The 15,590-nt window shown below is 28.9% G+C and overlaps 3 protein-coding genes across 9 annotated transcripts in view; 2 read left to right on the top strand and 1 right to left on the bottom strand.

The window, feature by feature from the left end:
* Positions 1 to 238: 238 nt before the first annotated feature.
* Positions 239 to 5,893, top strand: LOC111029425 (Bardet-Biedl syndrome 5 protein homolog). Of its 5 annotated transcripts, none has more exons than XM_022308415.1 (8): positions 239 to 1,074; positions 4,280 to 4,431; positions 4,552 to 4,601; positions 4,668 to 4,795; positions 4,868 to 5,003; positions 5,110 to 5,211; positions 5,273 to 5,464; positions 5,527 to 5,893. In XM_022308415.1, exons 2-8 carry the CDS (start codon positions 4,293 to 4,295, stop codon positions 5,758 to 5,760), a joined length of 981 nt encoding a protein of 326 aa, XP_022164107.1. In that variant the 5' UTR covers positions 239 to 1,074; positions 4,280 to 4,292; the 3' UTR covers positions 5,761 to 5,893. The 5 variants fall into 5 exon arrangements, with proteins under 5 accessions (XP_022164107.1, XP_022164108.1, XP_022164105.1 ...); XM_022308416.1 differs by lacking the exon at positions 239 to 1,074 and adding an exon at positions 1,134 to 1,403 and having other exon boundaries at positions 4,285 to 4,431; XM_022308413.1 differs by lacking the exon at positions 239 to 1,074 and adding an exon at positions 1,135 to 1,403.
* LOC111029427 (DNA-directed RNA polymerases I, II, and III subunit RPABC1-like) lies at positions 5,769 to 10,175 on the bottom strand. The gene is made up of 7 exons (XM_022308418.1): positions 9,888 to 10,175; positions 8,864 to 8,952; positions 8,716 to 8,777; positions 8,516 to 8,655; positions 8,063 to 8,202; positions 6,766 to 6,844; positions 5,769 to 5,892 (listed from the first exon to the last, which is right to left on the bottom strand). Exons 1-7 carry the CDS (start codon positions 9,891 to 9,893, stop codon positions 5,827 to 5,829), a joined length of 582 nt encoding a protein of 193 aa, XP_022164110.1. The 5' UTR covers positions 9,894 to 10,175; the 3' UTR covers positions 5,769 to 5,826.
* A 4,892-nt stretch (positions 10,176 to 15,067) lies between these two features.
* The window catches only part of LOC111029433, a 144,767-nt gene continuing 144,244 nt past the window's right edge, over positions 15,068 to 15,590 (top strand). Inside the window, exon 1 of one of the 3 annotated variants that reach the window (XM_022308431.1) lies at positions 15,068 to 15,142. The gene's annotated coding sequence lies outside the window, so the exon portion shown is untranslated. The remainder of the gene's footprint in view (positions 15,143 to 15,590) is intronic. The other 2 variants (XM_022308430.1, XM_022308432.1) reach the window with 2 other exon arrangements.

The raw sequence follows: 15,590 nt of genomic DNA, 5'->3' as shown, positions 1-15,590 counted from the left end.
ACGGCGTTATATGTTCTTATCAAAAACCTCTAGATTACTAGCGCTTTTAGCGGAATTTGTGGTGTACCATTAAGTTGTCATATTATTTTTCAAATCCCGGGTTTTTTTTCAAATAAAAGTTGGTTCATACATAAATATATTTATATATTATGTACCTATTATAATATACATTTATTTGATTACATTTAACCTATTTTGTGTGAATATTAATATTTAATGCAGTCTAATTACTATTAAATATTATATAGGTGTATAATAATAGTTGTTTTATTAAATACAAAATATTAATAATTACCTACCTATTAACTGTTATTACTAATCACAAAATCAATAACTTTATAATCTCTGTGTCCTGCTATAAGTCATATTATGTACTATGTACAATGTAGTATGTGTGGGCACCCGCACCCAGCACACTGCACAGTTCCAGTGCACAATTCCAGAGTACGTTGCAATTTGCATAGAGGTGTGTAGTTCATGAACTATTTGATTCAAAGAGTTGAATATCAAAGATGAGCTGAATGAGTTAAATCAGAGTGAGCCAAATCGGCAACTCACATGACTTTGACTAGTGTTCCACAGTTAATTTCAAATAATTCAGAATTGACACAAATTAATTTACAATTCTACGAAAAATGACTTATGCATATTGTATCTTATAGTATAATGATATTCATATGAAACTTTGCGAGAGCTATGATTTAATATGATTTAGTGCCTCGGTGGAACTATATACTATATAGCCATAATTATAGGTATATATAGGTATATTATAGGTAATTGAGAATCGTTAAAAGAATTGAGAATTGAGATTAGTAATTCAACTCATTCAAGTGAAGTGAAGGTGAACCGAGTTGATTGATTAGGTAGACTACAAGTTCCGCTGAAAGCGCTAGCAGTCACGAGGTTTTTGATAAGAACATTGCACGGTCAAAAAATTTTCATCGTCGTGCAACCATAGTATCTATAGCCGTGCTTTTGCATACACTCTCGACTTAACTACTCGAGAGCCTTAATATTATGTAAGAATTAGATCATATCTCCATCGTGCTCTCAACACTCAACAACTCTCAAGTACCTATATACTATATTGCAATTATTTTATTATTATTATGTATACAGTATACCTACTCTGACGGCCGACGGGTACGGGCGTTGGAGAACTAATTATTAAGTACATATACCACGATTAAAATATATCTTTAATCGCACTAAATACTAATCACTTCTCGGCAATCAGTAGGTAATCATTAAATAAATAATTAGCTATAATTAATATAACTCTCAACTCTGGACTCTCAAATCCCAACTGTGAAACTTCCCTTCAAGATAGTTTTAATATTACACTACAGGCACTAACCACTGTATTCTATTCATAATATTATTGAACACAAAAACATATTGTAAGTATTAGAAATTCAAATGACATTAAAAAAAGATAATTATTGTTTTCATTTTTATTTATTTTGTATTTATGTGTTGCGATACTAACTTTACTATTTTAGATACACGCTATATATTATAATTCGCTAGGTCGAACAGCGATGTACCAAGAAATTAGTTTACGTCAGATCGCAAGAACTAGTCGTGCTCTGCGGCTCTGCCTAGTATTTATAGACAGTTATAGTAGTACCTAAAATGTTCTAACTTCTGAGGTAATGTGCCATGTGGTATCAGTATTTCAGAGGGTAGATGGGATGAAAACATTTTTCAGTCCCGTGAATAAAAATTGTTTGCTCCGCCACTGACACTTTATATGTATAATTTTGTTCTGTGAGCGTTTAAGAATAATCGCTGTAATTTTTTCCCAAGCAGGCGCTATTCAAATATAGGTAATACAAACCGGAGAATTTGATCAGCTGTATTGTAGTAAGTCGTCATTAAATAAGTAGAACACTGACACACTGCACACTATAGTATCTGACGTTTTAAATTTGAATTCAATGACAAATCATATTGAATACCTATGAAAAAAAGATTATCTGAGTGGAGATGGTCGATAGCCTATATTTTTAATGATATTTTATCATATATTTATATTACTACGAGTAAATCGTTTTTCATTTAGTAAGATGGAAATAGGTAGTCGAACAAATTTTTGTAAACAAAAATCTCATTTATTAAATCATTAATAGTCTTTAAGAATTTGAGACCATGTAAACAAGAAAACAAAAGGAGGATACCACTCTCATGTACAGTAGGTTGCAAGTGGGTTACTGTATTGAATTGTGTTAAATTTGTATCCTGCAATGATATAATATTGTCATTGCATACCTGCAAATATTATGATCTTGAGCAGAGACGGTCGGTCTTTCAGTCAGGCTATATCAATGAAAATATTTTTTTTAGATTTTTTGGTGACAGTATGAACTATCTACTTATTTCATACCTTGTTTTAAATTTTCAATCTCTTACTATAAAACTAAAAATATGTATACATTTATTTCAAATTTAAAACTTTAAAAATGCCTAAATAAAGAATCGTATTATACTACTATTATATCTTTAATATATTGAAATTGTTATAAAAAAACTTACGAGGAACATTGTATTTAATTTTCAAGCTTTTTGATCCAACAAAAAAATATTTATAAATAACTCAAAACTGGTCAACATTTTTTGAACATTTCATCATGTATAGAAAATGGTAAAATCAACATCTGTTGAAAATTCTAAGTATCTACATTCTACAGTTATTCATTTTTGAATTTCAACTAGATACAAAATTGTTCAATAATAATTCTGTAATTAAAGGCTGAAAACTCAATGTCGATAATAATTTAACTTCAGACGGACATAAAAAATTAGTTCGACTTTCCGGCATTTTTTTTTGTTAAAAGCAATGATACTAGTGAAACTTATGAGAAATCTTGAATTAGATTTTAAAATCTAAGATATAAATAAAAACATTTTTATGAATTTATAACTCAAAATAATAATGCAAATTTTCGTGATTTTGACGAATTTTGTCATTTTAACTTCAGACTCGCATTAAAAATAATTGCAGATTTATCCTCAAATTTTTTTTAAATTTCCATTAACAATAACTTATGAGTTACTATGAATAAATTTTCAAGGATTTTGAACAAATGAAAATTTTTTTATAAACAACTAATTAAAATCGAAATTTTCATATTCCTATAAAATATAAGTAGCTCGAAGTCAAAATATTTTTATAATTTAATGATGTATGAAAAGTATTAATACAAACATCTGGTAAAAATTTAAAATATCTATGGTTGTTAGTTTTTTAGTTAAAACAAAAAAACTAAATCGATTTGGCCAAAAACCGGTTTTGAGTAAAAATTCCTCTTTTTCCTTAATTTTTTTTTGTTTTCACTACGCGTTTGAAAGTTTCTAGACATTTTCTATTCGGCCCCTTAAAGTACCAACTAGATTCACTTTCCCATGTTTAAATGTTTTAGTGCTTAAGCAACCAAAACTACCCCCTGCATTTGTGCTATAAAACCCAGCGGTTACACGATAGCTTCGTCAAAATTTGGCACTTCATACTTATGATGCCTTTATTTATCAGATGTGATTCCCTAAGATCACCAACTGGATTTTTTACCAATTCTTCTAAGACATATTTGGAATATTGGATAGTTAGGTCTTTAATCCTTATTAATGTATGTGTTCCTATTATAGAATCAATCTTTATTGTTAGGTATTTATTGTCTGACAAATCGTTCGGGAACCGTTGCGTGGCAACCCTCGGAGACGTACACACTACAAATATTATGAATGATACTATTTTATTATGATTATATAATCTGGTTAAATAAATAATATAAGTTCTACTAGCCATGTACAAAGGGTTAACTCTCACTATTTAGTGTGAAACAATATTTTCTATGATGCAAAGTATTAGAAAAGTATTAGATTGAAGACGATCGCCATACACAATATTACCGCAAGTTTAAAATAAACGATCTAATAATTAAATGTAATTAATTTGGCCACACGCACAACTCGTTTCTCAAACCATGGATTTATTTGAGACATGGGAAGATCAAGAAATCCAATTCGATTTAAGTATTAGGTAGGTAATTTTTATTTAGGTACCATCGTATACTCAATTTAGTAGTTAAATAAGTTTCAGTCATTTTTCTTAAAATTATTTATAAATAAATTTCCTAATAGGTAATATTATAATATTATATTATTAGCCGATGCCACTTCATGGGATAATTAATCACACAAAAACAGTATTTCATATTATAATTAAAAAAATTTATTTACCTCAAAATGTATTAAAATTACGTTTTTTTTGTTCAAGCAAAGCGTTGAAAATGAGAAATGGAGAAAAAATAATAGATCGTCTAGAATTTATTGAAGATACAAAAGGAAATAGTGGTGATAAAGGAGTACTTGTTATTACAAATTTGAGAGCAATCTGGCATTCGATGACTTTAGCCAGAATAAGCTTATGTGAGAAAAAGTATACAATACCTACTATAGTAGTATAAAATTTATCATACTACACTCATAAATATGTAATTTATTATATTAATATTATTTTGTATGCACAATTTATAATATTCTATATAGCTATTGGCTACAATTGTATACAGGATATTTCTACAAGAATAGTGAACTCGGTAAGCGTTAAAACACTTGTTGGTGTGCAAGAAACCAATTTGCTTAAAAATATTTATATATTTTAGAGATTAAAAGGAATAACAGAAGCAATTTATATTCAAGCTAAATACAATGGATTGAGGTACGAATTTGTTTTCACAAATTTGATACCTGGTAATACAAGGCATTTTACATCATTTATAGGAGTTTTCAAGTATGCAATTACAAAAATATTTTTACTCTAATTTATAGTATCCAAAACAGTTTGCAATAAATTTGGTTTCAGAGCTTATAATTCTAGTAGACTTTACCGAGAATTAAAACTTAGGGGAGCAATATTAAAGAATGGGCGTTTAAGGCTATTGATGTTCGAAAAAATGTATTCAGCTGTTAATGGCGTATGGAATTTATCTAGTGAACAAGTAATCAGTTATTACTTATTATCAATAAAAACTTTTATTTTTTCAAAATGTATACACATGATTGTTATTATATTAAGATTTCTACATAAAATATATTTATTACCAGGGAAACTTGGGAACATTTATGATAACAAATATTCGATTAGTGTGGTATGCTGAAAGTAATGAGACATTCAATATATCGCTTCCATACATTCATATAAATTCAGTATAATAAAATTTTTTTTGTAAAATAAAAATAAAATCTAATTTAATAATTTCTGGACTAGATAAAAATTAGGGAATCCAAATTTGGTGAAGTGTTAGTGATAGAAACAAATGGTTACAGTGGAGGCTTTACACTTGGATTTCGAATAGATCCCAAGGACCGATTACGATCAGTTACTAAAGAACTATCATCATTGTTTCGCATTCATGCTCAAGCGCCAGAATTTGGAGTACATTTTGTTACTACCGAACAGGTTCTTTTTTGTTTTCAACATATCTATTGCATACTTATTAAATTATACTAAATATATTTTAGGTAGAAAATAATGAACCCATAACACTACAAACACTCCCAAACTATGATGAGTTTGAAGACGAGAATACAATAGGTGTTTCAAGTACTTTAGCTGCATATAGTGTAAGTAAGACAGGTAAAGAAGATGGACTACCACAGTATGATTCTTCATTAGGTTTAGCCATTGAAACATTGCCAGATGGTTATACAATGACATCTTTATGGGAAGTTATACCAAGTACCAATAATAAATAACACATAACTATTAAAAATGTCTTATATTTTAAGTGAACAAATTACAGTAGCTTTTAGTATTTAGCTTTAGCATACCAATCTGTATGAAATATAACGTCCAGCAGTTTCAGAATTTCTTACAATTTTTACTACCTGTGAACAAAAAATAGATTTACTTAAATGATTTATATTAGTTTTATTCAAGATAACAGATGTGTACTATTAATTTTTAACGATAGTGCTTGAATTACTATAATGGATACTGGTAATTTGTAAGACCACTAAAATGGCATATATTAGTATTTACTTAAAACCCTGTCGCAACTTTTTTGTTTTCACACTATATAAATATATCTTTTTATTAATCGCCAATTGGTTTATGTCAAATTATATTATTTAATAGGATGTCAGATGTTTGTGAATTATTTGTTTTTTCTCTCTGACACAAGCGCAACATAGCACATTTACATTCAGCAGAACTAAATTTGTGTTGTTAGCTTTCATTTAAAAGATGCAAAAACAAAGATGATGTTCTGAACTTTAAGTTTAATGATAAATGGTAAATTTACTCAATACTAAAGCTAATAACACTGGGTTGGTTTTTTTGAACGCCAATTTGCTATGTTGAGGGTGGATCAGAAAAAGAAAAATAATTTGTGCTGAAATCCTTTAAAGGTATATTATATAAGATATTATAATTGTTATTGTGCTATACAATGGTAATCAAGTCATGTCTATGTTGAACAAACGACTATCAGTGATTTATAAAACATATCAGACAACTGTTAGTATATTTATTATTTCGTAAGTAACGAAATAAATGCCAAACTGTTCGCAAATTGAAATACAAATGTAAGAGAGTTTTTTTTTCTGATATATTACACAGTCTTAAATTTTTTAATAATGTATCTTAAATATTTTGTTCAAATAGACCGACCTTTTAAAAATTATACCTTAACCTTATAAGTATGGCTACACTACATCTGTTATCATATATTATATTAAAAATATTATGTTCAATCTTACTTGTCCTCTTTTTAAGCCGAAGTAACGAGAAACTGGATCACCTACTTGAATTCTCATAAGCTGATTTTCTTTTAATTTGCTGATTTATTTCAGTTAAAGAAAATAAGATACATACAAATAAAATTGAAATAATAATATGGTTTATTAAAAACAAATACCATACAACTTCTCACCACAGCAAACATTCTAATAGACAAGAATTAGTGTTACATGAGGTAATATTAATGGTATTTAATTATAATGATTATAAACTAATGTAGTAATGTATTACTATAACCTATACCAAACTTGCAGTAAAATTATTATATGTTCACATTCCCTTATATAATCAAGACCGTATAGGGAAGCAAACATAAATATGATTCCTCTAATTTATTAAATGCTATTTTTTACAACTACATAACTTAAAAAAAATTGTATACACTAGTGTAAATGGGTGTAGTTACCATACACTAATAAACATGTAAAGAATGAGCGCCTTCATACATTTCCACGTTAAGCATACACTCAGTTTGTGTATTTAAGTAAAAAGCATTGTTCTATTCCTGGGGATTGCAATCCCAGAGACAAGGGGTATTTGTAGTGTTGGTCTGAAATAATTAAATACATGTACAATTGTTTTTAGTATAACTAATACTAGCAAAACACACTTAATATCGTTCTTCTTGTTTCCAATAATATAAATAGTATTTAACTGATGGGAATTGTCACAACACAATAACACACAAACAAAAGTAGATATTATCTTGTCAATAGATGTGGAAACTACAACCAATGACTCTCCCCGGCCATTCAAGTATAGATGGTATTTAATTAGACACATTCAAAATGTTTACTTTCCGTAGCAAGTGTATACTAGTTATTTATACAAAAATTGATAAAATATTTGCAATTGGTAAAACCAATAGTTACGTTAAAATTAGTATTTATTACAAGAGCTCATGATGACTGACTTTATTTTTGAACTATTTTGTGGGTTGTGATATTATAAAGAATAAGAATTGATGGTATAAGATTTATGACACTTTTACCCTCTCTCATAAAAATAAATTTTTAATCAGAAAAAGAGCAATAGAGTACAATGACAAACTCAAATTATGGCATTGGGGCCAAAATGTTTAAGTAAATGCTAGCAATAAAAATATAAAATATTCTAATGAATGTTACCTTTTACCTAGTATTTTCTACTCTCAATTTATTTGTATTAACAGTTTATCATACATACTTAACGCTTAAACAATAATGTAATTTATTATACCCAGCATACTACACAATCGTATAATTCAAAAAAGGATACTATCTGCACAATAGTTCTTGTTTCTCATCTGGTGTCAAAACTATGTGTTCAGGCACTAGTTCATGTTCAGTTATATTAATTAGAAGTTCTGATTCCAAAAACTGTTCCAATATGTATTTAGGAGCCATATCAACTAAAGACTAAAAAAAAAAAATTATAATCTGTAATGTTCAATACACATTTGTTATGTTAAATTACCAAGTGCCATTTATATTTTATGAAAAATTAATTTAAATTTTAAGTACTATTAATTATTATGTGAAGATAATGATTCTCATTATCTACACGTAAGTACAATTTTTTTTCAAAACTATTATAATTACAGACAAATTATTATAGTAAATGTACACATTGTTATTTGTATTATGAATCATTTTAATGATTTACATGTTATATAACCTACTAAATTACTAATTTTTTTGTATAATTGAGATTATTAAGAATCAAACATACTTGTTTTGCACTTGGAGTCATTCCTTGTTGAACAACAATAATAGCTCGAGTAATGGTTTCTTCTTGCATCCTTTGACAGTATGTTTTTATAGTTTTTATACCAATTTTTGGTTCTTCGGGAAAGAAAACAAACATTTGATCTGAAATTTATTACAGATTATTAAAATATTGGATGTTGTATAATTTGTTACTTGTTATACCTGTAGGATCGTCATTATGTGCCACAAGGACTATTAAATCACTCCGTCCGGGTCTTTTTTCACTGTAAAAATGACAGTTTATAGTATATTGTACATAATACATTAGAGTACATATAAGTATATTATATTTAAGTAAATTTTAACAAACCTAGGTTTATCTCCAAATTGTTCTTTAAACTGTTCTAATGTTTGATCCAATTCATCCTGCGTGACTAAATAACCTCTGTCATGGCAAAGCTATTATAAAAAACAATTATTCATTAATTAATGGTACTTTAAGATAATAGTACTTCCATTGGTATTCAATTTATGGATGCAGCATTGTATACAAATATGGTAAACCAACACAACTGATACCATTTTTAACCTCAACTTATACATTCTTTTCTTTCTAGTTTTAATGTTAGTTTATTTATTTCTCAGAAGCTTCTGTGTTAGTTAGAACCATAGTTTTCCTCTATGTTATATTGTCCTAAAATTGCTAAAACTGTATGTTTAATAATGATAGGATTGTCTAATTATAATATGTTTAATATCAATATGTACTCAGCACTGTTATACCTGGTTATACCTATTATCTATGTATGGTAGACATCCTAATTCTGTTAGCTTATTGATCTTTATGATTCTTTTGAAAAATTAAAATGTATTTCAATATAATATGTATGTCTATCACAAATATAATTTTGTAAGTCTGGATACATACTTACTCAAAATGTTGAGAGTTTAGGGTAATAGGCTAAAGAACAAAATAAAAGGCAATCGAAAACTCATTGGTGCATGTAAGATTCATAATATTAGGTATGTGCATTTTATTGGAAACAAAAATATTCAAGTAACAGCATTTAGTTTACTCAAATTATAAAACACATTGTGCCCCCTTCACAAACATTTTAGGTAATAAAAAAGTACTATCGTAATAGGTATCTACATGGTAATAGTTAATTTATGTTTTGAATCATTGTTTCATAGTACAAAAAAAAAAATTGTAATACTAAATAGTTCTAAATACTACAAATTGAATTTTTGGTGTTCCGAATACCGCAGTTTATAGGATACAAATTACACAGTAATAGCCAATTATTCCGTCAATTGGAAAATCAAGACCATCTTGTCATTGTAAGTGTACATATTGGTGTAGTCATATAATTTCGTCTTGGTGTATATCTTACCTGCATAACAGTTTTTCGAATACGCCACAGTTTGTACGACTCACATAGTCACATTCGTCATCCATTTTGCAATTTTACTTAATATTTATCTATATCTCCTAATGGCCTAACCGAACACTTTGACACCGGGTTAAGATTTGCAAATTTCGGGGTTTATCGTTAGTTTTGAACACGAATTGAGATATTTATTCGTGGTGTAGATGTAGAACTACACCGTGGAATTACGGTTTTAATATTTATATTTTATAACTTATATTATTATCGTAGTAAAATGCGAGGTACGCCATATTAGATAATGTTATCTTCAAGTGTCGTACATATCAAGTGATAACAAGTTGCTAACTTCCATTACGTCCACGGTTAAGGCTCGAGCACAGATATCTATACTATACCTTAGTATAGATATCTGTGGGCTCGAGCTACATACAGTATAACACGATGTAGAGAATTTAATTTTGTTTGTGCATTTAATTTTAAACCAAATAATGTAGTGACACATTTTAAAATTGAACTGCCGGGAGGATTAATGCATAAAACTACAGAGCGAAAGTATCCAATTTTAAGACCTAAATCTATCCCATCAATTTTTCCAAACATCTCCAAATATTTAACTTCATCAAAACAAAAACGATCAGCACCATAACCACGTTGCTCAATTCGACAATTCCTACTATAAAAACTAAAATTTAAATTTACAAGAACCTAAGAATATACAATACCCTGAGTCACGGACATAGGCCATAGGGCTTACAGACTCAATACACAAAACTACCATAGATTTATAGACGACAAATATTTCAGAGCATAATTATGTTAGTTCACAAGATTAATTTGAGAATGCATTTTCCATGCAATGAAGCAAATTTAACTAGACAAACCAAGCCGAGTGTTAACACCTTGTCACCTTATCTTCTCTACACCGTGAGTTATAATATTATTTATTTATTCTGTAGTCTATGAAAATTATGTTTATGAACTCGGGCTGAGTGGGCTGACAGAACGCGACTTGCTACAGTGTACGGAAACGCAGGTTGAGGCGGTCAGTGTTCCGGTTATATTATTTTACAGAGATGGCGCAGTCAGACCGCTTTCTGTGTGCCGAACCCTTTGACCTAGGTATTTGCTATAACTTATAAGTATTCTTATTTTGAAATTCTACGCAGTCCGGTAAGAATTAAGTTTATTAATTATTTTTCATGAGCTGACGATGAGTCATGTGGGGTCACTTAAATCTAAATATGTCAAACGTTTTAACAAAATAGTACATAGTATTTAAATTTTATAGACGCGCGCGCGTGTCGGAACTATTTATTTTTCCTGGAACACGTCATAAATAATGCGGCAGGCGTCATTTTTCTCCTATAGGTAATACATTTCTGTACATAATATATTATAATATATATTATAAATTATAATAGCTTTTCGTAAATGAAATTTGTGTTGACAGCGTCAAGTTAATGTTTTAATATATTATTATAAACCCACAACAGTATTAGAAATAGTTTGCTTTGCAAACTGACAAATGACAATGCATGTTAGTGAGTTACATGTACAGTGTGTATGTGTCTCATGCTTGTAATTTTTTTGGAAAGAATACCATTTGGCTTACTAAATTCTTTTCGGACTGTACTAATAATTATTGAAAAAAATCGAACTTGTACACAATAAAAATGACAAATTAATTAGTGTTAAACCATCTGTAATTTTTTTTAAAATCTTAAACTTGATTATTAATGTTTTATTCCCATTGAGTTGGTAATGACCATACCTAATCCTGAAATATATATAAGTGAGGATAAAAAATATTCTTACGATTTTCTCCTCTCACAGAAGAGTCATAATAATATACTAACATACAGAGCGCTGCAGTGTTTGGCCATGTTTGTATCCATTTACAATATTCGTATGAAATATGAATATTAAACTACCTATTACATTAATTGGATATACATGTTAATTTAAAATATTTTTTGGTTTACTTTGTTTGGGACTAGGCAGTTTAAATAAAATCATTAATTTGCCTTCATGCAATTTGTATGAATCTAAGATAGGCTTTATCAAATATTATTAGGTATTTAAGTATGTACATAAAGTATCATGGTATCACTGGATATGTAGGTAAATTTTAAATATTTTAAAATTTGAATTATGCATTCCATTAGTTACCATATATTATGTACCTACTTTCAAGTAAAAAGCTTAAAGTACCAAATGAGCAAAAGACAATATGTAGTCTTGTAGGAGATCGGAAGACAAGATATAATCTTTATAAATTAGTAATTATTAAGTACCTTAATGATATCAATGGGCTTAGCCTTGGCAACCAAAAAGTGTTGAGACGCATTCATACTTTCACAGGCACGTTATTTACGTATACATATTACCATGGGCGTAGGTAGGAAATATTTTCGGAGAGGGTTTTTGTCTAAATCCTAAATAATATGCGAGTTAATAATATTCTCGAACAAATTCGGGGGGTGTTTGAACCCCCCCCCCCCCTTACCTACGCCCATGCATATTACATACTAACCTAAACTGAATTTTAATTGCATATTTAGGTATACCTACTTTAATACGGCCCGGTAAATGGTAATGAATAATAATTCATAATTCATATTTAATTCTAATTCAGAAAATTCAAAAACAATGTGCATATACATATAGCATACTATCATCATACTACGTTGTACGTAAAGTATATGGTAAAACGTAGCACTCCTATCGAACGACTTGCTCCTGGTGACAGAATAACCATGCGCTTTTCGTTGGTCTTTATTGTATACGGAGTTTGGTCTCCTTTTCTCTAATTTTCATGGTTTAAGCCGCGATTAAAGATAGTACAAGTCATTACGAGTTACTACCCATTTCTTTCCAACAAAATAAGAAAAACGAAAATTTGTACACATGATCAACTGATATGATCATTGCAAAAATAGAAAAGTTACCACATTTTACGGTAATATTGGCTCGTTATGTTCTTAGGATATATATAGGTACTACAATATGTGGTTCGAGAAGTTTCTATATTATATTCAGTAAATTATAATATAGTGTCATTTTAAAACACCGACCATATTTTTAAGCGACTTGTTGACACCCCTCCCTCACTTGCTTGCACAGAAGTACTGAAAACTCAACACAAATTTCAAACGATGCTGCGCCGTTACCAAATGCTTTTCTTCGCACATTCGTATAATAGACAATAATGCCTACCCGTTTCCGTTTTTCACGCGGTGCCGTGAACATATTTATTTGGATTTTGTACTGTCGCTTCAGTAACGGCATATTATTTGAAATAGCTACACAATTTTAGAAGCCATATTTCTACATGTCTGCACCTGCGGACAATGGGTCTGAAATATAATATAATAATTAATAATTATATTATGCTTAAATAGTTGAAAGCAAATGATACAAACTTATTGTTACCAACATATTATAATATGACTGTAATAATAATATAATATATGGTATAAATATAATATAAAATGGGTAAAACCTGTTGTCGACTAATATTTTGGATGATAATTTTGAGCTAACTATGGCTAAGTCTCACATATCCTATTCGCACCAATGATGTATTTTTGATGTATAATGATTAATGATTAATTGTGGGTCTCACTGCCTCACAAATACTTTTACACCTGAGCCTCAAAAACACCATGCGATGCGGTACTGAATTAACCGTGTATATTATTACCAAATAATGTAATGGACCAACCCAATTTTACAGCGGTCAGTGATAAATAAATAAGTTAAGTGAATTATATGATATTATTAGTTTGTATTAAAGTAATGCATCGACAATACAATATTTTTGGTACTAATAATTAATAAATACGTTCAAATTTAAGCTATTTTTTTTTTTATTACCACCTAATTGTAGTTTATTATTTTTTTCAATTCATAGCTCAGAGTTTTTCTATGGTGCTTATAATGTTTAATTTACGATCGGATTCTGATGGAGCCAGATATTTTCAATTTCATTCTAGTGGGCAAGGACTGGATTAATTTACCAAGGGGAAATTGCCATGTATATGGTTAGGAAAATGGACGCTATAGCCCATAAGACGGCAAATGGAAACAATTAATTTAATTAAAAGTCGTTTGAAAAGCCCTTGAAAAAATGATTTTGGGGATCCGCGTATTTTTTCTGTGACCGAAAACTTTTAACACAATTATGTGTATAGGAAACTCATAAACCATAATTTTTATGCATTTAAATTCTCTTGCCGTAATAAGCTACTATTGACATAACGTCAATAACTTTTGGCATGGATTTAAATCACAATCCAAAGATTTTAGCAAATATGTGTATTTTTTCAAGCGTTAGAATCTAAAGTAAAATGTAGTACATATCCATGATATAACCATTCAGCTCTATTGTATGATAATATTATATTTATTCACGCTTAATGCAATAAAATGCATTAAAAAAAAAAAAAAAAAATGCTGAACACATATATTTTTTGTTAATATTTTATAAAGTTGAGATAAATAATAAATTGATTGTATTATGCATTATCGTAACAAAATATGTAACTCTTATTAATTTTTAGTTCATATTAAAATTTATTTTGTGAAAATAATGTGTAAAATATTCTTGTTCAGAATTAATATGCATAACTAAGATGTAAACAATTATAATAAACACTATAAGAACATTTTTTTTTGTATCTAAAATAATATTATTTTATGGTCGATTTAAAAAAAAATATATTTTTGTTCTATTAAACATAGAAAAAAAATCTGTTTAATATCTGTTATATTAAAACCCGACTAGACTAAACGAGTACTTTAAATAAGTTTCTTATAATAAGTTTGTATTGAAATAGTGTATAATATGAAATATAATCGTTTTAACGCATTTCAAGGAAAATTATCATTATTTTTTATTTTTGATCAAATACGATGTACATACAACGATAAATGGAGTCTATAACAGATTATTTTTATCATTGGTTACAATGGTTTTTAATATTATAGTAGTGATTGCTAAAAATTGTTTTGTTAATAAATGTGTTGTATCCGATATAGGCGATATCGCAATAGCATGTATATACGCAAATGCTAAATAATAATAATATAACGATGACGCCCGAAAGTTCACGACACCAGGATCGGCGTCACCGGTTTTTACCGCGTTTTTATTTTCTGTTCCGGACGTTCCGGTACCCGGCAGTCGCGTGTTAGGGTCCGTCCGTTACGTGTTTTCGGCATTCGCGCTACCGTTGGCCAGTTGAAAAATCGCTATTGTAAGTACGATTGTTTGAACATAATTAACTTTGTTTTAATTTTTTTAATTTTTGGTATATTATACCGGTTTATATCTTTCAGTAAGCTATAGAACGTGAGTGATGAAATATTTAGATTCGACATCATGTCGAAAATAATATTAAAAAACAATTTCGTGTACCAACTTCTATTTTAATTCTGACGTCTGATGCATTAAAATATTACTTATGGAGTTATGTTTTCAATGAGAGTGTTATGTTATTCACAGTATTTTTCAAGGTTTAATTGTAATAGAGTAAGATATGATGTTGTGTCATCACAGTAAAATAAATGTTTTTCAAATAACAAAAAAATGTCAATTGAGAAGAAAAAGTATTGACTTAAAATGTGTTAAGTATTTTAACTTAGAAACTGTAAAATTGTGTTGGAGCATTTGATACGAAGCATCAACGATATCGGATATTTAGT

This window comes from Myzus persicae, unplaced genomic scaffold, assembly GCF_001856785.1.
Source record: "Myzus persicae strain clone G006 unplaced genomic scaffold, MPER_G0061.0, whole genome shotgun sequence".
In the NCBI taxonomy this organism is placed as follows: domain Eukaryota; kingdom Metazoa; phylum Arthropoda; class Insecta; order Hemiptera; family Aphididae; genus Myzus; species Myzus persicae.
The sequence above is the reverse complement of the archived record's forward strand: the minus strand, read 5'-3'. Positions and strand labels throughout refer to the sequence as shown.